The sequence below is a fragment of the Rhizopus microsporus genome, assembly GCF_002708625.1.
Source record: "Rhizopus microsporus ATCC 52813 unplaced genomic scaffold scaffold_18, whole genome shotgun sequence".
Lineage (NCBI taxonomy): Eukaryota > Fungi > Mucoromycota > Mucoromycetes > Mucorales > Rhizopodaceae > Rhizopus > Rhizopus microsporus.
In genome coordinates, this window is record NW_019671933.1 from 408,666 (window position 1) to 433,533 (window position 24,868).

Below are 24,868 nucleotides of genomic sequence, written 5' to 3' on the forward strand. Positions count from 1 at the left end.
ACTTCAATCAAAGCTTTTGAGCAGCAACTGCGTTAAAGTTATAGAATCCGCATTTAGTAAGCATGCACTTGTGAAAGTCTTTCACAAATTTTTGCTGTTCTACCTCATCGGTTACTCCCATGGCGGGTCCAAGCACCGACATGGCTCCTCGAGCTCCTTCTGACCAGCTCCAGGCTAACTTTTTGGCAGCTATTGTGCCTGTGGCTATTTTGGTTGCATTAGTTACACTGCAGAACGATTATGACACACACTTACTTGTATCTGTCGGAATATACACTGATTCTAATATTTTAGTATTACCAGCTTCTCTCAGCATTCTTTCCAGCTCTCTGCCAACAGAAGGGATTTGCCCTCTTTGCTGACATATAATATGCACTATAAAGACAGTGAGTATACGCCAAAACGGATGACCATACACAACTTACAGGCCTTATTTGCTTTATAAAATAAGTTGTCCGTTTCTTTTGGTAGCTAGCAAAGTTGATTAAGCTATGGTAAGTCAATATAACACATCATTTACATCCAAATTAGGTTCAAGAACCTGGACGATTCCTCCGGACTTAGTAACACGTAAGATTTCCTTGATAGCTTTCGGCCATTCATCGCTTCGTAAAGCAAGGACGAATAACCTCATGTGCACAAAATCAAATGTATTGTCAGCATAGGGTAACCCCTCAACTACATTTCCCGTACAAAACCTAAGTTGCTCAGGCATAGTCTTTCTGTTGATAACGTCCACCATGTCACAACCTTGGTATCTGCAGTTAGGATAGTCATCCATCATATCCTTTTGGTAGGAAGTTAATTAGCCAGTTCAAACTATTACTCTTACTGTATTTACTATAATCCATGCGCCTGGACCACATCCTACATCCAGAATGTCTATTCCTCTATCGAAATCTAACATTTCTATAACGCTGGACAATACATTCCTATAGAAAGACAATTTTAATTTTACAAAGAGTAATGAATAATAGTTCATCTTACGTTTTGAACACTTCTTTAAGCGCATAATGTTGCTAAATGAATGAATTAGAATATCCCTTACATCATTGGTATATCACCTTACTGCAGAAAGCCTCATCTGTTCGCTATCATCCTTGGGTAGCCAATAAGTTGAGGTCTGAACATCATGAAACTCTCGTTTTGTAGTAGGTATAGTGATATTTTTTGTGCTGTCATCCATGGAAGCTTGGTCTGTTTCTGCCATCGTTGCCTTGTCAAATACTTCTTGCTGTTGCTCGCTATAATTTTTAAAGGTCAACTTAATACGACACTTTGTAAAACGGTTTCCCATTGTTTAAGTAAAAAAAAAGAATACCTTTTTATAATGTAAAACCAAGAAGAGGGGGAACTAGAAGCATCTTTTCTTCTTATTTTCGCAAGTGTAACTTGACTGATCTGTTTCTCTGCAACCCAAACCTTACACATGTACTCGTGTGTTCTATATAAATGTAAACCTGTGGAATTTGCTGATACAGTTCAGGGTAATAGGACGGATGTAAATCAATAAGTAGCCGCAGTTACCACTTTATGACTAGTCACATGTTTATACGACAAGCTATTTGACATGACTTACAGCCTTAAGGATAATAGGGATACACATATGCTTCTTACGGATATACTTTAAGCATCACCAGATCCTAGAAGCAAATGTCCGATTAGAAAAAAGGATTACTATTTTATAAGCTGTCTTTACTTTTTTGAGCAATAACACGCATGGTTATTATCGTTGACGAGACACTGCCTAGCTTCATCTTTTGATCCCAATATTATTGCCCGTAGTGACGTTACTCCTTTGACACTTTGGTCCCAACTCCATGCTATTAACTTGTCAGTATTTGGTACTTAATAACTGTCATGTGATTTTTTTAAAAATACATAAAACAACCTCACTTGCGTCAATATAAGCGTACCTAAGGAATATAATTATCTATATAACGGTAACAGCCGTAGTTGCCCTCCATAAAGTTTATTACAAGCAAAATGATCCTACATTTACACCAGAGAGCATTGATTCGGAGCCCATTATACCATTGGTGTCTTGCTCTTTCTTACCGTTAATCCCGATCGTTCATCGTCATCCTTGGGTAGCAAGTAGATCAAAGTTTTTAACCTGATAAAGCTATCTTTATTTTGGTAATACTATCTTGTTAACATTCGTGCTTCAAAATGCAATATGTGCTCTCAATGAAACTATATAAGAAACTTAAAGAGCATCATATACAATTTGTTTTCATAAATATATCTTTTTTACAATGTGCACAAGTTTCCAAGTTTGAGAAGCCTAGATTGCTGTTCCTTGAAATATAGGTATGTCATACTTTGATTCTAATGGTGAGAAAGAACACTACTATGCGTGAAATGGAGAAAAGATCATAAGCTACCTAACCACGCTTCAGTTTTGTGACCATGATGCTTTTTTTGAAACGTACATGAAATACGCATACAATGTATACATAAATGTTACCACTACTCACTTCATGCTATACAGTCTTTCCGGAAAGTAAATTCGCCTGTGATCGAAAATAGATGCACTCAATGGCGAGAACAAAATTCATGTACGAAATGTAAATTCGTCGTCACCAAGAATATTTTCGTAGTACCAGTCTTGACGTCCATGGATATACTGTATTTCCAAATTTAGATGTCGTATTGAAACCGTTGTAATGTTATCAGAGTAATAACAAATACAAAAAGAACATGGCTCACTATTCCATTTGACAGTAATATTAACAGGTGGTCTGTCTTGGAGCTGAAACTAACCTAATATTAGAAATCGCCCTCTTTAGTCTCCTTGTAAAAGTTTAAATTCTTTATTCGGTTTTTCCATAAAATCAGAAGAACATGTAGTCATATTTGGCAATATATATTCTCGAATGGTCACGAAGCAGATTGCTTCTATTTGACATGATTTCTTTTTCCTAAGCATCCAGTCCTGAAATCTGTTTGAAAGAAAAACATATAAAAACCCATTTTAATTGAGTCCTTTTTTTGCTTCTTTACAGCAGTTATCAAGTGTCCCTCTGAGTGTTCAAAGATCCACCAATCAAAATTAGCCTGTCCTCATAGTCCTTGCTCTGACTCGCTTTTTTTATTTTACGACAATATTTTATAAAATTAACGTCAATAATTAATAAAAATACAGTATACTGCTGTGAAAAAAAAAAGGCGACATATGCTTCACTATGAAAAAAGCACACAAACTGTGAGAAAGAAACACTCTTGCAAACGAAGAAAATATCATCAAAATATTAAATGCTTTTATTTGAAATGAGCATATATAGTAAAAGCCTCAGACAATAAAGAGTAGCTTGGATATAAAGCATGTCAATTTCGCCTTTTCCACCAAACGAGGTTATCATTATAGGATCTTCACTTAACTTTAGATTACATCCACTATCTTTGGATGTAGGCGTGATAGGTGATGGCTCTCTTCCCACCTATTCACGTATATTGCAGCATCTGTAAATAATACTTTTACTGGGAAAGTGTCTATAGGGATCTGATGTCGACTATGAACTTCCACTGTGACTTTATTGATTGCCTATTGATGATCACAAACTTGTAAAATGCTCTTTGTAATAGCTCCAACATAACAATAAAGCCTACTTGGCTTTACTAGCAGCACATCATAAGGATCAGGCGAATAAACAAAGGAACCGCCTTTTATGTATTATCCAATAGGAAGGCAGAAAAGAGGTACGTTGCGTAGCAACAAAAAATTCATGCAATTCATTCCAACTCAGGGCCGCCTATTTTGTCTTTTCAAGGTCACAGATGTAAACAGACAAAAAAGTATAAAAGACGGCCATTTTTCGCTTTTTTTTTCTTTCAGGCTTTCCCGGTTTGCCCCAATTCTGATAGTAACCTTTGTGATGCTAGAAGAAGTAGGTAGCCTTTCTCTCAGAAGGGAGGGATTAGCTCATCACAATTTTTATAAAGTTACTTCAGTGACTCTTTTTTTTTTGATAACGCTGCCCCTTGCGATTGTGGCTACAGTGCAATAGGGTGAGCTATAAACTAATGTAAACGAAAAAAAAAAAGAATCTTAGCAGCTGTTAGTAATTAAGTTTATTGATTGGTTGCTATTGTTTATTCATGTCACAGTTGATATCGCGCAATGTAAAAAGATGATATTGCAAGCGTATAAACAAGAGGGATTTACAGATGATTTATTAAATTGTTCCTTTAAAATAAATAAGTTGCAAAATAGCAGAAAGACAAGTGGACTGAACCATAACAATCGATTATATTACATTTTCTGAGCAGCAACCGCGCATATCTTAAGATCCCCGTACGTATTAGATAGGCACTTCTTAAACTCTTTGATAAAAGATTGCTTCTCATGATCGCCCTTAAGCCCTAGCATAGGTCCAAGCATGGTCATCCCACCCTTTACAAATTCAACCAAGGTCCAAGCCAGCGATTTAGCTGCATTGGTGCCTGTTGCTATATTTCACTTAGTAACTATTATATTTTGCTCTTCATTGCGTCCTACTTGTATCAAAGGGAAGGGCTCTTGATTCAGTTACTTTAGCATTGCCTAATTTTGCCAGCAATTCCTCTAGTTCTCTGCCAACAAATGGATTCTGTCCTCTTTCCTTACAAATCGCATGTACTATCAAAATAAATCAGACCATAATTTTACAGCAAGCGTCAAACTTACATGCAACCATTACTCTGTAAAGAGGAGTACCTGTGTGCTTTGGTATCTATTTATGTGACGCGGGTTAAAATATGGTAGAGTGATCGCTTCATTCACAACTCACTGGGTTATCAGTCTCCATAAGCTGTACAAAGCCTCCAGGCTTAGTGACACGAAGTAGCTCTTTAACTGCGATGGGCCACTCCTCCTTTTTCAGAGCATAGATAAACAGTCGCATATGTACAAAATCAAATGAGTTATCTGGATATGGAAGCCCTTCTAGTACGTTAGCCATAGTAAAGGTAAACTGTTTGGGCGTAACATTTATGTCAATAACGTTTACTATGTCACATCCCTCATAAGTACAGTTTGGATAATCGTCTATCATATCCTTCAATTTTGTTAGTGATCTTCCCAAAAAATAAAGTTTTCACTTATTGCCCTACCATAACCCATGCACCTGGCCCACAGCCAACATCAAGTACAGATACCCCACCGTTGAAGTCTAGGGCTTTGGTTATGTGCGGTAATACATTTCTATAATATGAAAAGTCTATTACAAGGATTCTATATATGCCAAGCGTAATAATAACCTTACCCTTCAAAAATTTCCTTTAGAGCAAAATGTTGCTATAATTAAGCTTGATTGAGTAAAAAAAGATAATAGAGCACTGGTATTGTCTTCTTACCCCCGTTAATCTCATCCGCTCATCGTCGTCTTTGGGCAGCCAATAGGACGAAGTTTTGACATGATGAAACTCTCTTTCTTTTGGCAAGGTTATTTTGTCAGTGTCTGTGCTGCACTCACTAGTGTAGGATGATGCTTGATCTGCTTTTGCCATGTTGTGGCCCGTTATGTATGTTTGTGTACTCTTCTCTTGCTTTGAACCCATATTAGTGTCTCTCTTTGATAGGCATCCACCCATATATAAAGTATAATAAAAATTTTATGTCTCTATCTGCTTTCTTATTTAAAGCGAAACAAGAGGGAAGGACAAGCATCTTCTGGTGTTTTCTTATGATATTATGTGTAACATTTATACAAGCATCTTCTGAAAGATTCTATTGACCAATACAAAGAAAGAAAGATAGAAAGAAGAATAGAGCTCAAGGAGTAAAATATTCAACTTTACGATAGCTGGGATGTGTTTTTTATATGGAACTATCGAGTAGAATCACTTTCTAAACGCGCTGCTACTTTGGCAAAAGGCGTTACTCAATACACAAACACGAGTACCATAAGTTCTAAGAAGACTGTATCCTTCTTTATGAAAGGTTAAACAGATGCGAGAAATCACTCATGCGCACGAGTCAAATAAGAATAAGCGGAAATAAATGATGCCAATGACAACAATTTTTGCTTAATATATATTATTATATATACAGTCTATAATGGTTTTATTTAGTTCATTGCCTTCATAGCCAGCTCGTAGGCAAAGAAGGTAGCAGCATTAGCAGGAAAAGCTCTTGCCATGGTTGGGCCGACACCATTGAAAAATGCCTTATATCCTGCTTCTCTTACCAGTGCACGGAATGCGGCAGCCGAGGATTTGATTCTGTTACAGATTTGTAAGCAGTTTGTAAAAGCGTGTGTGTATCTCCTTTTCTTACCTAGGATCATTTTGCATTCGACTCTTGATGACGTCTTGAGGATATGCGGGAATCCAAGCACCAAATCCAGATAAACCACCAGCCATCAACAGATCAAAAGTAGATAGAGTCTGATCAGGACCCTTCATGTACTGGAAGGTGCGTTTCAATCCTTCGTATGTGACTATAGGGCATGTATGTTAAATAACTGTCGTATGTTGTTCTTTTGAACTTACTAAAGTATAAACCGTAGCTTGGACAATCTCTTAGCAATGTAATTCCTATTCCTCTGTAGATACCTAATGGTCCTTGAGCACGCACAGTACGAATACCACAATCAATAACACCTTTATACTAAAGTGTATCCAGTTAGTATAAAGACATGTATTAACAGCAAAACTTACAGGAGGCTCAAGTTTTCCATTAGCACCAATGATACCAGCAGGATCCTGTGTCTGAAGTTTGACCTTTAATAGCTCAATAGGACAGTTGAAAAAGGCCATGACTGTTCCTGCCATAGAGCCTGCTATACCGATCTCAGCCAAAGACAGCACTTTATTTGCGTCTCCTCCTTGAAGCATTCTTCTAAACTCGCCGTTGCACATGAAAACAACTGCGTTACATAAACCAATACCAGCAAGTGGAGAGGCAACACCACGATATAAGCCTTTGGGCTACAAAATAATTGAGTATATCAGTCATGAACAAAAAAAATCATCATAGCCTTACACCTTCAGATTGAACTAATTGTCGGAAACAGTCTACAGCATTTTTATAAATAGGGGGAGAAGGCTGTGTCTGTAACCTGACTTTAAGGGTATCAAAAGGATGGCCTATGCATATATTTAATATAAAAAAGGGGGTCCAAATTTAAATAGATATTTACCAACAATAACCTGTGCCCAACCGCCACAAGTTCCAGCAATCAAGTCTTGAGCTAATTTAGGTATTTGCAATCGGACACTTTCTTCCTTGTATGTAGCCATTATTTTTAAAGGAAGAAAAAAAAATGGGAAAAAAGGGGTAACAGTCCAAAGAATAGTTAAAACTTTTCAGCCAATCAAATGATTTCTCCAGTTGCTCAGTAACAGATCATAAAGAGATGTTTGTAAGGAAAAAAAAAAAAAGGTTTATAAAATATAATAATAAAATAAACAAATATATAAATTTCACAGATTTTTGTAATCGTTTCTATATGGCAGCTTGTATTCTTTTTTTTTTGGATTGTTTTTGATCTACAATATTTTCCTTTTTTTGTTGTTTTTTGGTCGTTTTTATCAAAAAAAAAAGTTAGGTGTGATTAGAAGAGGGACCACTGACACTTCCTCTAGGTTTCTACATAAACATGTTAATATCATTCCTAGCTTTCATTTTATATTACTTACGCCGTGATGAGGAACCTTGTAAGTATCATCTGGCACTTGTTTTGATACTTTAGAATTTCTAAAATCTTCAATCGTCTTGTACTTGTTCAATAATTCTGTCATGCGTTCATTGAACTTGAGCTTTCTCTTGTTCTTATCTTTACGATAATAGTTGTATGCCCAGAACTTTTCAAGACCATAAAGATGACCACGATCATAGTCAGCCAAAGTCAATTCTTGGAAGTCTTGGAACAATTCTTTACGATAAGTCTTTTCAAGACCATAAGAATAGAATCGGAAGAGACATTCCAAACCATATCTATCTCACACATTAGTAACAAAGATCAATACATCATCTGTCTCTTTTTTTTACCTGTAGTTTTGATTAGCATCTTCAACTGCCAATCTCTTAAACTCATTATACATGCGCTTGTTAAAGTGATCACGTAAGAAATGAGACCAGAAACGGAACAAGGTGTTCATTTCCTGTGAATGGCCAACACCCAACTTCTTACGTTCTCTTAATGCTTTGGCATGATATTTATGGTATTTGTGTTGAACAAAGCCATTTTCACGCAAGAGTTCATGGCTAGGATGTTGGAAGGCGCCAAAGGAGTGTGCCATATCAACAGAAGTAGAAAGTAAACCTTCAGCAGGTGACTTGCCATAGCTTGTGGATAAGAAGTCATTGGGATTGTAGTGATAAGGTTGATCAGACAAGACCCAACCGACATGAGCGTGATCATGATTGGCACCTTTGCGTGTAGGCGTTGTGCCAAAGAAGGCTGAGCTAGGGAGTGACTCAGGACGAACAGCATAGAATCGAGGAGCTTTGTCGTTCTTGATAGGCTTGGCGTGGATGGTTGTTGTTGAGATTTGAGCGCCAACTTGCTCACCGTTATGATGTACTTCACGAGACTTTAATTGATCAAATTGTTCCTTACCAACAGAGCCAACCTTGACATTACTTTGTGTATACGTGCGAAGGCCGCTCTCATACTGATAAAGGCCCTCATTGATCATTTCAGAGATATCTTCATTGATCTTTGCACGGTTATAGTTGGTATGTGTACGGTCTTGCTTGCGTTGTGTAACGATCATGATACGGGCAACCGTCTCATCATCCATTTCAAGATCATCTTCCTCCTCTTCTTCGTCTTCAGAGAGGTAGTATTTCTTTACCGTATCCTTACGGCTACCATCTGTCCAATCGTCATCTTCAAAATCAAACAAGTCCTCATCTTCCTTTGATGTGTCCTTGCTGACCGACTTGCGACGTTCGATGGGTGAGGACGAAGGAAGCAAGCTGGTGCCAGCCAAGGAAGCCAAAGTAGGTTGAGGATTGGAGGAGGTGTTTTGCTTGACGACCTCAGCGGCTGTAGGACCTGTCTTGAGAATAGGTGCAGGATTCACGGGCTGTGGTCCAGGGACAACAGCGGGCATGATCCAAGGCTCCCATCCTTCTCTCTTGCGAATCTTATCGCCTTTACGTTCGACGACTTGGCTGTTATCAAGTGCTTCACGAATCAAGTCAAGATCAGTCGTTAATCCCTTAACACGGTTGAAGTTGGCAACAAAGGACAAGTCGACAAAACCGTTTGAATCCATTTGCTTTCTTAAATAAAGATCCTTACAAAGGTTGTCAATGCTAAAGTAATACTCACTAAAAGAAGTTAGTATATGAATATAAAAAATGAATATTATTTTACATTTGCTGCATGATGTAAACTTTCAATGTTTCTGCATCGACTTGAACAAAGGCAGGTGTCTTGTGATAAGGCTTATGGTACAATGGCTTTCTCGATCGAGATTTGTTAGTTTGGTGGTGATGATGATGAGATTGTTGTTGTTGTGTTTGTGGTTGAGATGCTTTCTTTTCTTCATCTTTCTTTTTATCACTACCGACGGCAGTATTGCCCTTGGTTTCATTGACAACAGGGGCAGTAGAAGCGCTTTTTGTCTCTTTTGCCTGATCCTTTTGTTGCTTTGATCCACGACGGCCCTCAGATTTTTTACTATGACGGTCACCCGCAGCTGAGCGACGACGACCATGTTTGCGGCCTGATCGGGGTGCATGGACAATAGTAGGCGTAAATGGCTTCCATTGGCCTTTGCTCTTGACTTTGGGAGCAACTAATTTTTCCGACTCTTCGTTGGTATTGCTTGGTTCAGTTGTAGCGGCCTCTTTGGGTGCAGGCCAATCTAATGATGACAGTTGTTAGATTAACTTTCCTCCCGGGAGTTCTTTGTTATAATTTACCAGCAACAGCAGCTTCATTCTTTTCGGCTTCAGTCGGATTCTTGGTTACTTTCCAAGCACTCTTTTCAGGAATGGGTGCTGGCACAGTTTGTGGTTGTTCCTTCTTGACGGGTTGATCTTCTTTTTCAGGAGTAGTAGTAATAGTAGTATTAGCTGTGTTGGTCGTATTTGTGGGTTCGTTAATAGTCTTTTCCATGTTTAGATCTTTCTTTTTTCCCGTAAAATAAAAAAAAAAGAAAGAAAGAGTAAGATATCTTGGTTATAAAAGGAAAAAAGAGAGATCCTCTCTTGGTAATACAGATATGTCTTTACCCACCTCGTCAAAAAAAAAAATATTTAAAAATATGTGTGGCTTATTCAGTTTCAGAGTAATGTTCTTTATTTGGAAGAAACATGATTCTGTAAGTAATATATTACTCTATATAAATATGCATATTGTACATCACTCTTTTATAGTTTGATTTAACTGTCTCTTGTATCTTTATGTCTCTTTCTTTTCATCCATACCTATACTAATTGTAGGCGCAGATTCTTTCTGTGACGTAGCCTTTAATAAATTTCACTTTCCGATTCTGCCCCTCTTTCTGAACTTTAAATTCTTGCAGTGACTATTTATTCTTCGATGTTGTGGCCATTAATTCTCCTTTAACTCTCTTTAATTCTTTAGCTTTTTCTTCCACTTATTCTTCTTTTATTAAAGAATAATAATAATGTCTGAGAGCATAGCTTTAAAGAAATACACACCCTTTCCTAAAGAAATTACCGTTGATATTAACCCTTGAAAGAATATCATTGAAAATTCATCTGCCTATTATGCAGTATGTTGCATTTATAAGGACAGGACAAATGGTGATATGTCTACTTTAAACGAAAAAGGCTAACCTATGCCAAAGCGCGTAATAAGAAGAAGCATCATTTGGAAAATTAAGTACATATGCCATTGATCTGGGGCCTATAAGAGTCGTGCTGGTGTACAAACAGAAGATGAATCATCTAAAAGCCGGCCAATTCAGGAACCAAGCAAGAAGATCGACTGCAGATGCTACGTTGCTGTCACCTGCTATTTCGTAACACTTAATCAGATCACTATTAAGCTTCATAATGAGCATAATCATCTTATTGGGAGCCTTGATGATATCTCTTTTTTTGCCTTTATCGGATACTACGAAGGAGGCTATATTGCAAAAGTTACGTGCAGGCTACGGTGGAAGAGACATAAGGGCTGCAATTCAGCGCCATTTTAATGAAAGGATAAAAGACTTTTTTCCTGAAGCTGCTAATTCGTCACTCTCTTCAGTATATGTTGTACATCGTGATCAGTTTATTCAATCGGAAGATGTTTACAACATATATAAAAAGGTTCAAGGGCTATTGTATAAAAAGCACAACGAACAGAAAGAATCAAACAAGCTTTGGTTGAAAAATCTCCAGCAACAACGAGGTTACTTTACCTATATTGCTCAAGATTTCGAACAGAGCTATACATTCAACTTTGTTTCTCCATGGTAAAGACAGTAACTAGTTCGAGCTGAATCATTTTGCCTGAAATTCATGCATTGGTCTGCTGCTCACCAACCACAAGTTTTCACCAATATAGAAACGAACAACAATATTGAGAGTTGGCATAACCAGTTAAAGGTGAATTATTTACAAAGAAAAAGGAATAGAAGACTGGATCAATTAATATTTATCTTAGTTGATGATGCTCATACTGATTCTATGCACAATACCGCAAAGATGGCCACTAATATTGGACGTACTAGCTCAGAGACTAGAGAGGTAATAAAGAGAATTATTGCAGCAGAAGAGATCAATGAGCTGCCATTAGAAGATATGGCGCAGAAGGTACATATCGATGAAGAAGTTTGTTATATTGTCAAGTCTTTGTTAACAAATACATGACATGGCACTCCTTGAATCAAGCGTATATAACAAGCTTAAGAATATTTACTCTTGAGTATATGTTTTTAGAAACGTTTTATAGGAAATTGCTACTGTACCTACTTTACGTACTCTTTTTATATACAAACTACTTGCAATTTGATTCAGAATAAACTATACTGCTTTTAATTAACCTTATTCTTTTGAACAAAGAAATTGTCAATAGTACAAAAGTTTGCTGCATCATTATAAAGTATAGTAAGCTTCTTAAAAAGAAAAAAGAATATAATAAGGAGAAGAATATTTGTTAAAAAAAAAAGTCAAAATGAATTACTTTATTCTTTTCTTTTTATTTCATTCAACAAGTAATTCAATAATAGTGGTTAGCAGCGACAAATCACCAGAAAATGCAAATTAAACATGCTATTAAATCAACCCATAAACAATATCGAGTAAGTATCAACATTTTCTTTATATTTCATAAAAGTATGTAACAATCTTTTCGTGATAGCAAGAGGCCCGTAAAATTGCAGAAGAGTATTCTATTCTAGGACGGGATGCCACGAATTTAGCGTTGTACTGCGTATGTTTCTGGGTAGAAAATGGGTTTCAAGAGGATACAGCATATCCAGATGGAACACCGTGGCATATCGGAGCTATAGCAACAAAAATTAGCCAATATCGCTTCATAAAAAGCGTTGACTTTAAAAATACAAGAATATTATTGGCCAAATTTCACGATTCAATTTTTGATGCGCCATAGTGTAATGTCAGAGAAATTTTGGAGCTATCGTTATCGCGCCGTCGCCCGTGGTGAAGGACATATCTCCCGTTCTGTAACGTTTAATCTATAGACTTTTCGTTGTAATATTATTTATAGAATTGACTGAATGTGCATTTTTTATAGAACTTCATTGAATGTATAAGAAACTGTTTTGATATTTTTGACATCTGTCGAAAAAATCCAAACAATGGTAATATATGGAACGCGCTTAATTTGTATTCACATTCACTCATTATGCTCCATAGGCCAATATCTATATGATATATCTGTACTCGATGCACTCCATGGTTATCTAGCAAGCTCATATACTACAAGTGTTGTTACAAGTAAGCCTGAATAAACATTTAAATTGCGTACAACTCATGAATATTATATCATAAAGATGTCGGGCTGCATTTGGCTAGAAATGTTAGAAGAAACACCTTTGTAGTTTTCAAGGGATTTTTCTTGGGATATCAAACACAAATTCGATCATCTATAAGTGTGTCTAATATTGGTAAATAAGCCAGAAAGTGCAAATATTCTTCAATCAACGATAGCTTACCGTAATTTTTTATTTTTAGCAAAGCTCGCAATAAATAGTATTATAAACAGAACACCAACCTTTGAATGCTCGATGCCTCCTCTTCCTGTTGCCCATGAATTATACGAGTATATATTTCAGATTAAAAGCTTATACAGAAGAGGCATTACGCTAAGTTACTTCCTTACTTTTAGGATAGTTTATAATATATTTTATGGTGCATTTCGGGATCTTCCATTTGAAGTAATTTCCTCGTTTGAATTTGCCTTCGAAAATGCATCCAAGCTTTTATGCTTCAGTGCCACACTTTTAAGGGAAGCTACTAATTTTCGTGGATTACGATTTGAATTTCGAACTTGGAGTTTGCTACCTATAGCAAAAGCACGGAATGGGTAAATGGTTGATATCAATTTTTATCTTATATTAAAGCTTATGTTTCTCTATCTGGTCACATTGCTATGTATTATTGTTTAGGTGATATAAAGAGGCAGGATATCCTGTCCCCGCAAATTTTTTAGTGCAGCATAACATCACAATATCACGAATAAAAATCCACTTCACTAGTATTACTTGGATCTAATGCCAATAACAACATTCAGTGACAACTATCACGAGGAGAGCAAAGAGGTACTATGGGAACATGTATTTAATATCGACCATCTTCAGAAAAACAGACAAAGAAAACAAAACTGTAAGATTGCCTATTGTTAGCTTTTGATATTGTAGATATTCATGGCATATTGTAATGTTTAGCTTTAAATACGAACAATGAAAAAAACAAGATCGCACTGGATTACGGTATTTCATCTGATGGACACATGGTGCCTGCTCTATTCTCGGTGAAAACTATTGGTAAGTCAAATATTTGAAGCGCTCTACTGTGTATGTGCTAATAATTTTATATTGCAATGATTTTATGCAATAATAGAAAGACTTTCAGAAACTAAGATTGATGAGCAACATGCACCAAATTCTGTTGATATCAGTCGTTAGAAAAAAGGTACCTATTCGCTAAACAAAGAACCGTTACCTTTAAAAACGACGACCTGCTTATTGGGGTCGATTCAGGTACTTACATACAAACCAGAAAATATGAGTCAAAAGAAAAACTCATTACACAGCGCCTTTATGTAGGTTTCCTTGATTTGGTCACAGCTGCTGACGTATCTCATGAACATATAATCAATAAGCAGACAGCTAAAGCTCATACTTTTTTCAATAGCGAACGGCAATTACTTAATTTTATAGTTCGTCCACTTTCAAATCGTACACTTTTTGAAATTAATACAGTGGCTCCATTCCCAACCTTCACTTTCCAATGAACTAAATTCGCATTGGTTTCCGACCAAAATTCTTTTGTTAAAACATCATGGCGCATCGAAGCTATAACGACAACAATCAGCCAATAAAGTGCCATTTTAAATATTTCACTTATTGACTTTATTAAATACTCCACAAACAAAAGGGAAGTGAAGTTGAGACGTAGTTTACGTTTGACATTAAGAAACTGACATGCTACTACAGTCTGCAAATCGTTATACTCTGACTCCACAGCTTATTACAAGCGTTGTTCGCCTGTAAAAAAATGGGGCTCTCCTTCGGAATTGCTGATCCCATTTTTTTTTTTGTTCCTTTGTTCCTTTCTTTCAAAAAAGGTGAACACTACATGTACCAGAAAAGGCTAAATAACGTAAGTACGAATTTATCATAAGCGGTCTTTTTTGATCGAACTGACAGCATAAAATTAGAATAAATAACAACATTTCTTTTTATCTCTTCTTGAAAAGTAACAAAACAAGTCGGCAACTTTGTAAAGTCATGTTTAGTGGGCGTCATACATCCAAAAGCTTTTTTGTGTGATATCATAGGTAATAGGTAGAAGTAGCGCCCGTAGAATTAGTCTAATTTCTGGTGTATTTTCTGGTGCATGTAGTGTTTCCCTTCAAAAAAAATAAAATAAAATAAAGGTATTCAACGTTGCCACTATGATTCTAAGAAAAAGAAAAAAACAATCGCATGCTGTCAGCGACGCGCCGACAACGCGTTTACAATAATCACACATTCTTGGCTACTATTGAAAACTACGAAGGTAATGTAACATTCGTGAAAATATTATTTAACGGCAAACTGATGTACAAATAAAATAAAAGCCTCAATTACCGCAGAAGTGAGTGAAAATGGCGAATTCATCTGTCCTGTTTGCTGCAATAATCTTAAAGGATACAAAAGCTTTGTAAACCATGTGACGCATCAACACCCTGCGCTAGCAAGGCCTCAACCACTCGAAAGCAAGCGCAGCATCGAGCGTTTTTCTTTTGATGAAGGCTGCTCAAGCGTTTTGCAAGGAAGTAACGATAATAAGAAGCAGAAATATGGAGGCCTGGCAAAATACCATGATTTTGTACCAGCAAAGCTTTTAATAAAACAGCCAGCTAGTAACATGGCCAGAAACACTATGTATCTGCTCCTTTTTATCAATGGCCCATCCAGAAACACGCTCAATAGCTCCGTTACTTCAAATGCAAATTTTGAAGCACAGCTTGTTTTCAGCAGTACCGATCCTTGTAATAATACAGCTACCATTACAGCATCTAATAAGGCAAGCAATAACCTATCAAGCCTTTACAGTCAAGTTCAAAATGGTCGCTATTCTAAAGCATTTAGTATTTTTGGTCCATTTGTAAAGCTAAATAGGGACTTGGAGGAGGCTCTCGGCTGCAGTTTTTCTCATCGAAAACATCTACTTTCACTGATTCCAGCTTTGTTTGTTGGAGGCGTCATTCAGGCAAAAAACTTTGTTCTTATGATAACCTCTTGTGAGCTATATGCTCGGGATGCTAATATTGATGAGCATTTGGAGTCAAATAGGGGCGTCTTTCCTTACATGTTTGAAGCAGAGTCTAGAAGATACAAAGGTATTACTATTAAAGTTATCTAACAATCTGATGGAGGGACAATCATCAACAAACTTCATTGGGCACTATGCAATTTAATTTGTTAGTAACGGGAAGTCTGATTCTATACCCATAGCTTTCGAATATCACTTCTATTGGGCTAGGTTGTAATACGTTTCTCGTAAATGAAAAGATGAATGAATATGTACTAATATTTTCAGAGAAGAACATATGAAAATTCATGATGAAGTTTGCCGACGCCTCAAGCATTAGCCCAAAGATACCAAAAATCGAAGATGTGCGTCAACTTACTACGCTGCTACGACGTCCCTCTGCATATCTTTACCGATCTCATCTTCTAGAAGATCGGTTATTACACCCGGTAATAATATTTACCTTATCAAAATACCATACAAAAAGCTTCAGAGAAAAGCCGTATAAATGATGACAATGGTATTATTGATCGACCCAGTCTCTGTCTCGATAAAACGCAAATAGGTGCATTCACACCAAATTGATTTTGATACGATTTAAAATTTCATAATCCGACAAATAACCCAACACAAGTTCAAAGAGGCATTGCTCAACCTATTCATTATAAATCGACCTTTTGTCTGTGATAAAAAGAAATTTTGGCATGTCTATTTTAATAATAATATATTTTCATATTTATTTTAATACTTCGTTGGCCCGCCTTTGGCGACGATAACCGCTTGGCATCGACCATTCATACTTACAAAACCTCTTATTTGATGAGTCTCTTTCCACCATTTCACATAGCCACCAGTATGGCAGCTTGCGCCATCTTCATGGAAGATGAAATCTCTCTCTTCTTCATCTACCAGTTTTTTAAACCAAGGGTGAAAATTCTTGGCCAAAATAACAATATATACGCCCTGATTTTCAGGACCATCGACGATCACCAAAGGCCCAAAGCCTCCTGCCCAAAAACAGCTCCATATCATAACACTTCTATGGTCCCATCTTGTTGTGGACTTAACATGACGATATTCGCATCTTTTGCCGAACTTACGAATAACTCTGACTCCACTGTCATTGCCCTCCACTGTAAAGCGTGATTCATCCGACCAAACCACGCTTTCCCACTGTTCTTGAATACAGTTGACATGATACAAGGCACAACGGAGTCTTCTCTTTTTGTTTGCTTCTGTAAGAGATGGCTTATGTGCAGCAAAGTGCGATTTAAAGTCCATTTCCTGCAAGTAGTTGATTACTGTCTGTCGAGAGATTGTAATCTCAGCTTGCTGTAATTCGAATCTTACAGAATTATTAGACGCAGATGGGTTTCTTCTTATAATTCTTTCCAAGCATCTTTGAGCTCTTTCGCTAAGTATTTTTTAGAGCTCCAGGTGTCTTTCTTGAGAGAGAAGATCCAGTCTCACGAATTCTAGCAATATCTTTTTGAACACTGCTCTTGGGCATCTGGACTATATCAGAAATACGACTCAAGGTGAAATCAACTTTATCGAGCCAGAAGACTCCCCAATACTTTTTAAGTTCGCGCTTTTAATAAGAGCTATGAATGTTATCTGATGAATTTTTGCTTGACATGTTTAGTTTGATTGGTAAATTTTCAGGAAAGATTAGAAAGAGTAGATATGTTTTCTTAAATTTTATGCTATCTTTATGACCATATCAAAATCAATTTTGTGTGACTGTATATCTGCCAAACTTTGAACACTTGAAGTTTATGTTCTAACCTAATTATTTACAAAATAGGCTATGTCCTCATTGTATACCCGTTGAAACTTTGTAGACAGTGTTCAGCTGGTAATGCTCACGATGGAAGCTTAGTAAGTTACTTTTGCTTAGTTAACTAATTCGTTATTGATTATTCTATTTTAATACTGTCAACTCCATCCAATAATAGGTCCGGAACCGAGACGCAACGCAGCATTGAGCATTCGATCGATTCTTGCAGATTATGTTAATGTTAACTGTAGTATTAGATCAAGGAATGCTGCATTTAGTAGGGAGCTTTAACCAGCACTATCAAACAGCCCCTTTGCACGTAAATATTTTATTCGAAAAAAAAAAATACAACGTCATCATTATCTTATCCAATCAAAAAATTCTAGGGTGATTTAAGCGAGCGCCTCTGCCCCTGCTTCACTCTCTCACCAAAAAAGGCCCTTTCTTTTTTCTTTACAAAAAAAAAAACTCGAAATGTTTGGTTTGCGCAAATTTGACGTTCCTGCTTTCCGTCCTGTTGTTCCTTTCATTGCTGGCGGTGCTCTCGTCCTCTACTTGGTCAACAAGGCTCAAACTGCCATGATTAACTGTAATTAAGCTTTTTTATTCTTATTTTTTTTTTTTTACATACTAATTGCCCATTTTCATCTATAGCTGAACAATACAGAAATGATCCCAGAAACCCTGCTTGTAAGTTTCTTGTCTTTTTTGTGGTTTAATATCTAATTTCTTTTTTTTTTAATAGTGGCTTCTGGAAAGAAGGCTCATTAAGTCAATGCTACAACTAAATATGTTTATATATATTATACACACACCCATACAATTGATATGAAAAGCCAGTCAACTTGCCTCGTTTGTAAATTCAATTGAATAAATTAGTATTTAACAAAGAGGATAGTAGAAAATAGAATGAACAAGATGAGTTTACATTAGAAATGGGCGCATAAAAGAGAGAGAGAGATAGTCGAGCGATATTTGTACTAGGCAGCAAAGGAGAGGAGTATTAATGTGTTTATTAAAAAGAAAGCCAAAGAGCCAAGTATATGTGAGTGTGAGTGTGTGTGTGAGTGATGTACTCATAAGTATGGCGTTACGCGTTTGAATATTATGTCATAAGATAGAAAATAAAATAAAAAAAGAGCGACGCTTTCTTCCTGTTAACTTTATATTATGGCTTTCAAGGTATTATGCAAAGGATAGCCTGTGTCTCTTCAGCGTCTAAATTTTGTCTGTAGTGTGTTTCTCAAAAAGTAGCTCAAGCAATTGACGCTGAGCTCATGTCAGCTTCAGGTGGATTTTCAGTTGATCAGCTCATGGAATTAGGTAAGATTAGACACACATTAAGAATATATACACATAATAATAGAAAACTAGCTGGTCTAAGTGTTGCCCAAGCAATACAAAGAGCTTATGATAATAACAAAAAGCCGCATGTATTAGTCTGCGTTGGTCCAGGTAAAGCCGTTTAAATGGTCCAAGGCATTATATCTTTAACTATCCTTTTGAAGGCAACAACGGAGGTGATGGTCTTGTTGCCGCAAGACATTTGTTTCATTTCGGATTTAAGCCTAGTATTTACTATCCAAAGCAGCCTGAAAAGGATCTTTATCAACGACTTCTCGTTCAGTGCAAGAACTTAGAGCTACCCATCTACAAAGAGTTCCAACCTGATCTTTTAGATCAAGCCGACGTCATCCTGGACGCACTCTTTGGATTCAGCTTCAATGGCGATGTACGTGACCCCTACAAGGAGGTTGTCAAGCAATTTGGGTCAACCAAAACACCTATTGTCTCGGTCGATATTCCTTCTGGATGGAACGTGGAAACAGGCCCCACAGAGCAGGTCCAGTTCCAGCCCGAGGTACTCGTTTCCCTTACTGCGCCCAAACCTTGTTCCTCTTACTTCAAAGGCAAGCACCACTTCCTCGGAGGTCGATTCGTTCCACCTTCGATTGCGAAAAAATTCGATTTTGATGTTCCAGACTTTACTGCTGGTGATCAAGTTGTCGAGTTAAAATAGCATAATCTACTCAATAAAAAGCCTTGTACGATCCTTTTCATAAAATATAGTAGAAATGGATGTTACGACTGTATCTGACGGCTGTCTGGGAGGTAGGCCTAGTATACACTTGTGGCTCATTCGTTCGCACGTCATTGAACGCCTTCTTATGTATAATGGATTATACTTCTTCGAGGTCCCACAAGGTATGTTAGCTCTTGGTCGATCATTTACTCAATTTGCTTTGAATTAGACCAAGTTACATCTCCTTCCTTACTTTCAATAACACTGTAACTCAACACGTCATATTGTCTAATATTGACTTATTCATGTGCAACCAACTAGAAAGCAGTGTTTCACTCTTGTTTTCTAAACTGTCCAACAGACTAATAACAATGAGCTTTGATACATTGTCTTGAATTTAATATGGTTATTCTTCCATTACTTAAGATTAGGGTTTCTAGGAAAAGATTTAATCTTGCCAGTGCTATTGTTTATACTTCTATTATGCTGTGAGCGACACCCATTTCCCATTGTCTACGGCTGTAATTTACTGGAAGGCAATGTATATTGGAATATTTACACTTTATTAATAACAATAAAAAAACATAATGCAGAGTTCGTCATAGATACAAAAAATGAGTGATGAAGATATGAAAGGGAGAAAAGATGTTAGTTTGAACTGATACGAAGATTCTTGAATGGGCCAATCAAGGAAGCATAACGTCTTTCAGCATGTCGTGTGTGTTCATTATCTGTAAATCGGATATTTTCTTTTAGCACGTTATGGATTTGAGTCATACGTTGAGGGTTTTTCAATACAGCGCCTGCGACCTTGCAGTAAGTTTGGAGTGTTCGAAGGGAACCATTCATATACTTGGAACCAGAAGACTTCTTCTTTTCTTTGCCACGCATCTTTACCCAAAAGTCATCCATACAGCTTTTTCTCTCATCGAAGCATTTTCTCCAGCGTTTCATGGTTTCTTGATGGGTCAGGCCTTTGGTACGCATAAACACATAATGAGAAAGGTGATAACACAAGATATATTCGAGCAATTCTTCGTCTGTCACTAAACGAGGATCATACTCGTCAATCTCTTCTGGAGTATATTCGATATGCTTGGTATTCTCCCTTTTACTGTCAATCGGTGTCTCTTGTTCTTTTAATCTGTCTGTTGTTTGTACGAGCGTTCCAGAATATTCGCTGGCAATGGACGTGACATACTCGAGCGTCATGGTATGACGAAGAATAATAGACATGAGAGCAGCACCCAATAAGGGATATTCAGATAAAAGTTCACTCGCAGCCGTTCTGCGTTCCTCTTGAGTCATGCCATCCTTAAACTTTTCATTCAAGATGTTACCGATATTGACGTCAGGTGTAGCAACGTGATGCAGATAAAACGAGCTGAATTGTTCAAGAGAGAAGGGAGCATTTGGCTGAGATAATTGTTGTTGTTGTTGTTGACTATACTGTGGAGACTGCTGGTCAACCTGATCAAAGAGGCTGAAATCATAAAGTTCATCCAATGGGAATTGAAATGGCATGGAAGATAAGGGCTCTGGTGACGACTGTCCTTCGGAAGCACTTGTAGTTGAATCATCACTTGTTAAGCCTGAAGAAGAAGGTTGTGTGATAGGTTGTGATAATAACTGTTGCATGAGTTCATCATTTGCTTTACGAAGTTTTTCATTCTCTTCCTTTAATGATTCAATTGTTTTTTCCTGGCATTCAACCTTTTGTTCCAATTGTGTAATGTATTCTATATTTGTAAATTTAGTAACCATGCGCAATGGATATATAAATTAGTTTTACCTTTTCGTCTAACACGAAAGTTACGCGCTGAAATTTTGTTTCTCAGCTGACGTCGTTCCTTGGAGGTCATTGCCTTGTATGAACCGCCCAGTCCTTCATCCTCTGAGTCACTACTTGAGTCTGACTTTTTCTTTTTTTTACTGTTGTAGGCATTTTGGGGCAACTCAGTCACAAAGATGGGTTCCTTAAACTTTTTTTTAGACATTGGCTTTGAAATAGATGCAGCAGTTGAAATGGTCAAAAAGTTATCATCGTTCTGGACCATCGACATACTAGGTTCGAATGAGGGTGTGATGTGTTGTTGAGGCGATGTTGTAGCTTGTTCCTTTTGAGGAGAACCATCAGGCATCTGGTTCAAACCAAGCAAAGTGCTCATCATTGTTCCATCAGTGTTTAGCCAGTCAAAATTAAGTGAGTTGTCCATAATATGAAAAGGAAGGAGTAAAACGAGATGAAAGTAAAGAAAAAGATTCGAAAATGATCCTTATTCTATATCTTCATCAAAGTGACTGATTTTCAAAAGTGGCAGCTGAGACATTTACCAAAATAAATAAAAATGGAAATGGACAGGCCAAATAGCTTACGCAAGTTTACTTCCATTTTTGGATTTAACTTATTTTTAAAGTCCAGACTCCTTCATTTTTATTTTAGCAGGAATCTCTATGATTTTTATCGTATTTGTCGTTAAATAAAATCCTTGTGTGCAATTATTCATCACAGCCAACCTACTCTTAACCTTTAAGTTGCCATATAATCAACAGCCATTGATTAAGCTATCGCAATGTTTCCTAGACAACAAAATACTATTATTTTGACTTTCAAATGAGAGCCTTCACAAGGAAAAAACTTTATATTATTATTATTAATCAACTGGTAAACACTCACATGGCTACATACAAGTCTATGAGTGGTTATGTTGCTTATCTTTTTATATTGCATTAAAAGCGTGGAACACAAGGTATAATATTATTGTTATGAACTGAAGGCTTTGGTATATAGAATCCAAAAGATGCACTATTGGCATAATTTAGAGCCGCTTTCATTGTCTGATTCATGTTATAGTCTTGTTGTGTTGTACTCTGTCTTTTCTATACATGTATGTGTTATTCATGGAGGCACTGTGAATAGTCATTCTTACTTCATCAAATAAAGGTGGTCCAAATGGATCTCTTGTCACCGATGATGGGTATCTACAATGGCTATCAACCATCTTTCTTTATCTCTTTCTCTTTTAGACTTACATTGTACCAGCTGGTTTTATTATTCCAATCGTATTATTTCTTAAAAATTTACATGATAAATATAACACACTATTCCTATTCTTTATCACTTACATCAATGGTCTGTTTACATTTTGTTGCACTAATCGAGGATCTTTTCTTCTTACAGGGCCGCCTCCGGGAGGAATGTTCATTAGAGAGAGAGAGAGAGAGAGAATGAGTGAGAAAAGGAAAAAAAAAAAAAACGCATAAAATTTTACAACCTGTGACTTCATAAGCCCTGTAGTGTACTCTCTCCAACAAGTAAACGATCTACATGTTTCACGACAAGATATTTCATGATATGAATTTAGTCATTTAAGAAGGTAAAAACGATAAAAGACATTGATCTTTTTATTACACATGATTCTATTGAACTCCATTCATGATCTCTCCTACAGCTGCAAAAATAAATAAAGACAAGTAATGTAGCGACTTTCTCTTTCTTGTTCTCCATCCTTCATTTGGGAGAGGAATTGTTTTTTTTTATTTCGACAACTGCCACCATTTCCAGTGACTTTACAACAGACTTGCTCCCTGCCCCTGCCCCCCCCCCTTTGATCACGCTCCGATCCATACTAAAAGGTGCGGGCCGAGCGGAAATCTTATTGAGCTCCGCACGTCCTAAAGAAGAAGCAACAAGCTTCCAAGTATTGTTTTCCTCCTCTAATCCAATATGGTATGTTAATGAATCTAGGGCATCATTTCCACAACGTCCATCAAGCTGCCTCATTTAATACACAACGGATGACTAAAACAGCATGATACAAAATCATGAACGATGTAAAGACGAATAACAAGTAAAAAAAAAAGCAGTGGATGGATGCAGTATGATTATACATGTATGGCAACACATATATATATACATACAGGCAGAGAAAAAGGAAGGATACGAAATGTCAATTGATGGATGGATGGATGGATGGATGAACGGATCAGTTGAAGCCAACCATACAATATCTCCAAATGCGGGAGTAAGCCAGCATGACACGAGGAGAGCGGGCTGTGGCCAGTGGAAATGATGATCCCCTTGTCGAATCTTTAAAATGTCAATTAACACTTCATCATTATATAGGCTAAAAAGGACGTTGCTGCTAAGCCTAGCTCCTCATCTGGTGGAAAGAAGGCCAAGAAGAAGTGGTCTGCTAAGAAGGTCAAGGACAAGGCCAACAACTTGGTTGTCCTCGACAAGCCCACTTACGAACGTTTGTTCAAGGAAGTTCCTACCTACAAGCTCATCTCCCAATCTGTCTTGGTTGATCGTCTCAAGTTGAACGGTTCCTTGGCTCGTATTGCTATCCGTGAGCTCGAATCTCAAGGTTTGATCAAGCCTATCTCTCGCCATCATTCTCAAGTTATCTACAGTAAGTTGTCTATTGCTATCCTTGCTTATTTATACTAATATCGCTCTAACAATAGCTCGTGCCACTGGTGACGAAAAATAAGTCAGCAATGAATAAATCCATTCATCTGTAAACTTCAAATAAAAATTTACTTAGCCTTAATCATTACTGTATTTAAAGGGCAAAAGGTGTGAGTGTGTGTGTGGTGCAAGTGTTCATTGATGATGCCCAATATGGCCTTGAAAAGCGTATAAAAATGATTCATGCTACGAATAGTGAACACGAGAAATTCCTACAGAGAAGGCATCGTATAATTTTAATTGAATGTTTAGTGTTGATGATTCTTGAGTTCTCAAAGGATAATAATGCATTCGTGGTAGATTCAGGCATGTATTCGTGGTCGACCTTACAAGTGTTTAGTCACTTGTGGATAAGAATTTTCAGATACCAAGTTATTCTGCTGAAACAGTTGAAGGATATAGAAATGATGTTACTAGCTATTGCCTTTGTAGCCTCAAATTCCACTGCCATCATGACGACTGCTTGGACCTGGATGGAAAATTTGATAGGAATAGTGATTTTGTCCGCTTTTAAGGATGTAAAAACATATGAAGAGACTCAAGTAGTGTATGGCTACAGCATGTGGTAAAAATAGTTGAAAGCAGTAGTTGTTCAAACTCTAGTGTGTAATAGAGTTGTCGGATAATACCTCTTTTAAATACTTGGATTTATCTACAGTTGTGTTTAGTATATATCAAGCTACGAAAGAATATGTGCACTGATTACGCATCTAC

At 37.0% G+C, this 24,868-nt stretch overlaps 13 protein-coding genes across 13 annotated transcripts; 8 read left to right on the plus strand and 5 right to left on the minus strand.

The window, feature by feature from the left end:
• Positions 1-7: 7 nt before the first annotated feature.
• On the minus strand, positions 8-1,297 carry RHIMIDRAFT_240878 (S-adenosyl-L-methionine-dependent methyltransferase; the record flags this gene model as incomplete). The annotated part of the gene is made up of 7 exons (XM_023609470.1): positions 8-204; positions 256-375; positions 426-471; positions 521-787; positions 842-932; positions 988-1,019; positions 1,070-1,297. 7 exons carry the CDS (start codon positions 1,295-1,297, stop codon positions 8-10), a joined length of 981 nt encoding a protein of 326 aa, XP_023463081.1.
• A 3,183-nt stretch (positions 1,298-4,480) lies between these two features.
• RHIMIDRAFT_263731 (S-adenosyl-L-methionine-dependent methyltransferase) lies at positions 4,481-5,361 on the minus strand (the record flags this gene model as incomplete). The annotated part of the gene is made up of 5 exons (XM_023611693.1): positions 5,338-5,361; positions 5,247-5,278; positions 5,095-5,185; positions 4,670-5,039; positions 4,481-4,621 (listed from the first exon to the last, which is right to left on the minus strand). Coding segments are annotated over exons 1-4 (416 nt in total), but the record flags the coding sequence as incomplete, so codon positions are not given.
• Positions 5,362-5,994: 633 nt separating this feature from the next.
• RHIMIDRAFT_263734 (mitochondrial substrate carrier family protein) lies at positions 5,995-7,371 on the minus strand (the record flags this gene model as incomplete). Its single annotated transcript, XM_023611694.1, has 6 exons — positions 7,125-7,371; positions 6,968-7,071; positions 6,643-6,912; positions 6,475-6,592; positions 6,260-6,422; positions 5,995-6,204 (listed from the first exon to the last, which is right to left on the minus strand). Coding segments are annotated over exons 1-6 (904 nt in total), but the record flags the coding sequence as incomplete, so codon positions are not given.
• RHIMIDRAFT_263741 (uncharacterized protein) lies at positions 7,344-10,112 on the minus strand. Its single transcript, XM_023611695.1, has 5 exons — positions 9,863-10,112; positions 9,312-9,804; positions 7,976-9,265; positions 7,624-7,921; positions 7,344-7,573 (listed from the first exon to the last, which is right to left on the minus strand). The coding sequence occupies exons 1-5, from the start codon at positions 10,056-10,058 to the stop codon at positions 7,529-7,531; spliced, it is 2,322 nt and encodes a 773-aa protein (XP_023463084.1). The 5' UTR covers positions 10,059-10,112; the 3' UTR covers positions 7,344-7,528.
• A 752-nt stretch (positions 10,113-10,864) lies between these two features.
• RHIMIDRAFT_263742 (uncharacterized protein) lies at positions 10,865-11,410 on the plus strand. The gene is made up of 2 exons (XM_023611696.1): positions 10,865-11,174; positions 11,229-11,410. Exons 1-2 carry the CDS (start codon positions 10,964-10,966, stop codon positions 11,369-11,371), a joined length of 354 nt encoding a protein of 117 aa, XP_023463085.1. The 5' UTR covers positions 10,865-10,963; the 3' UTR covers positions 11,372-11,410.
• Positions 11,411-11,413: 3 nt separating this feature from the next.
• Positions 11,414-11,764, plus strand: RHIMIDRAFT_240883 (uncharacterized protein; the record flags this gene model as incomplete). The annotated part of the gene is made up of 1 exon (XM_023609471.1): positions 11,414-11,764. One exon carries the CDS (start codon positions 11,414-11,416, stop codon positions 11,762-11,764), a length of 351 nt encoding a protein of 116 aa, XP_023463086.1.
• Positions 11,765-12,510: 746 nt separating this feature from the next.
• RHIMIDRAFT_240884 (uncharacterized protein) lies at positions 12,511-14,043 on the plus strand (the record flags this gene model as incomplete). Its single annotated transcript, XM_023609472.1, has 9 exons — positions 12,511-12,579; positions 12,651-12,717; positions 12,773-12,853; positions 12,910-13,023; positions 13,091-13,178; positions 13,245-13,442; positions 13,650-13,741; positions 13,804-13,902; positions 13,979-14,043. The coding sequence occupies 9 exons, from the start codon at positions 12,511-12,513 to the stop codon at positions 14,041-14,043; spliced, it is 873 nt and encodes a 290-aa protein (XP_023463087.1).
• A 1,023-nt stretch (positions 14,044-15,066) lies between these two features.
• On the plus strand, positions 15,067-16,443 carry RHIMIDRAFT_294555 (uncharacterized protein; the record flags this gene model as incomplete). Its single annotated transcript, XM_023614097.1, has 2 exons — positions 15,067-15,139; positions 15,201-16,443. The coding sequence occupies 2 exons, from the start codon at positions 15,067-15,069 to the stop codon at positions 15,986-15,988; spliced, it is 861 nt and encodes a 286-aa protein (XP_023463088.1). The 3' UTR covers positions 15,989-16,443.
• Positions 16,444-18,131: 1,688 nt separating this feature from the next.
• On the plus strand, positions 18,132-18,428 carry RHIMIDRAFT_240887 (uncharacterized protein; the record flags this gene model as incomplete). The annotated part of the gene is made up of 3 exons (XM_023609473.1): positions 18,132-18,246; positions 18,312-18,347; positions 18,403-18,428. The coding sequence occupies 3 exons, from the start codon at positions 18,132-18,134 to the stop codon at positions 18,426-18,428; spliced, it is 177 nt and encodes a 58-aa protein (XP_023463089.1).
• Positions 18,429-18,807: 379 nt separating this feature from the next.
• On the plus strand, positions 18,808-20,177 carry RHIMIDRAFT_51507 (apolipo protein A-I binding protein-like protein). Its single transcript, XM_023615349.1, has 4 exons — positions 18,808-18,839; positions 18,893-18,980; positions 19,032-19,112; positions 19,166-20,177. The coding sequence occupies exons 1-4, from the start codon at positions 18,828-18,830 to the stop codon at positions 19,675-19,677; spliced, it is 693 nt and encodes a 230-aa protein (XP_023463090.1). The 5' UTR covers positions 18,808-18,827; the 3' UTR covers positions 19,678-20,177.
• A 151-nt stretch (positions 20,178-20,328) lies between these two features.
• On the minus strand, positions 20,329-21,896 carry RHIMIDRAFT_246334 (uncharacterized protein; the record flags this gene model as incomplete). The annotated part of the gene is made up of 2 exons (XM_023610296.1): positions 20,329-21,419; positions 21,473-21,896. The coding sequence occupies 2 exons, from the start codon at positions 21,894-21,896 to the stop codon at positions 20,329-20,331; spliced, it is 1,515 nt and encodes a 504-aa protein (XP_023463091.1).
• Positions 21,897-23,866: 1,970 nt separating this feature from the next.
• RHIMIDRAFT_206880 (ribosomal protein S25) lies at positions 23,867-24,133 on the plus strand (the record flags this gene model as incomplete). The annotated part of the gene is made up of 1 exon (XM_023606943.1): positions 23,867-24,133. A coding segment is annotated over one exon (267 nt), but the record flags the coding sequence as incomplete, so codon positions are not given.
• Positions 24,134-24,330: 197 nt separating this feature from the next.
• Positions 24,331-24,723, plus strand: RHIMIDRAFT_246336 (uncharacterized protein; the record flags this gene model as incomplete). Its single annotated transcript, XM_023610297.1, has 1 exon — positions 24,331-24,723. One exon carries the CDS (start codon positions 24,331-24,333, stop codon positions 24,721-24,723), a length of 393 nt encoding a protein of 130 aa, XP_023463093.1.
• Positions 24,724-24,868: the final 145 nt, after the last annotated feature.

What these genes read in the sequence shown, in the direction of transcription:
- RHIMIDRAFT_51507 (XM_023615349.1), top strand. An exon ending in TGATCAGCTCATGGAATTAG is followed by an intron (nt 18,981 to 19,031) that starts GTAAGATTAGAC and finishes ATAGAAAACTAG; the next exon opens with CTGGTCTAAGTGTTGCCCAA. An exon ending in ATTAGTCTGCGTTGGTCCAG is followed by an intron (nt 19,113 to 19,165) that starts GTAAAGCCGTTT and finishes ATCCTTTTGAAG; the next exon opens with GCAACAACGGAGGTGATGGT.
- RHIMIDRAFT_263742 (XM_023611696.1), top strand. Translation starts at nt 10,964, where the DNA reads ATGAGCATAATCATCTTATTGGGAGCCTTGATGATATCTCTTTTTTTG. An exon ending in TTCAGTATATGTTGTACATC is followed by an intron (nt 11,175 to 11,228) that starts GTGATCAGTTTA and finishes AAAAGGTTCAAG; the next exon opens with GGCTATTGTATAAAAAGCAC.
- RHIMIDRAFT_263741 (XM_023611695.1), bottom strand. Translation starts at nt 10,058, where the DNA reads ATGGAAAAGACTATTAACGAACCCACAAATACGACCAACACAGCTAAT. An exon ending in GATGCTAATCAAAACTACAG is followed by an intron (nt 7,922 to 7,975) that starts GTAAAAAAAAGA and finishes TGTGTGAGATAG; the next exon opens with ATATGGTTTGGAATGTCTCT. An exon ending in ACAAGGTTCCTCATCACGGC is followed by an intron (nt 7,574 to 7,623) that starts GTAAGTAATATA and finishes ATGTTTATGTAG; the next exon opens with AAACCTAGAGGAAGTGTCAG.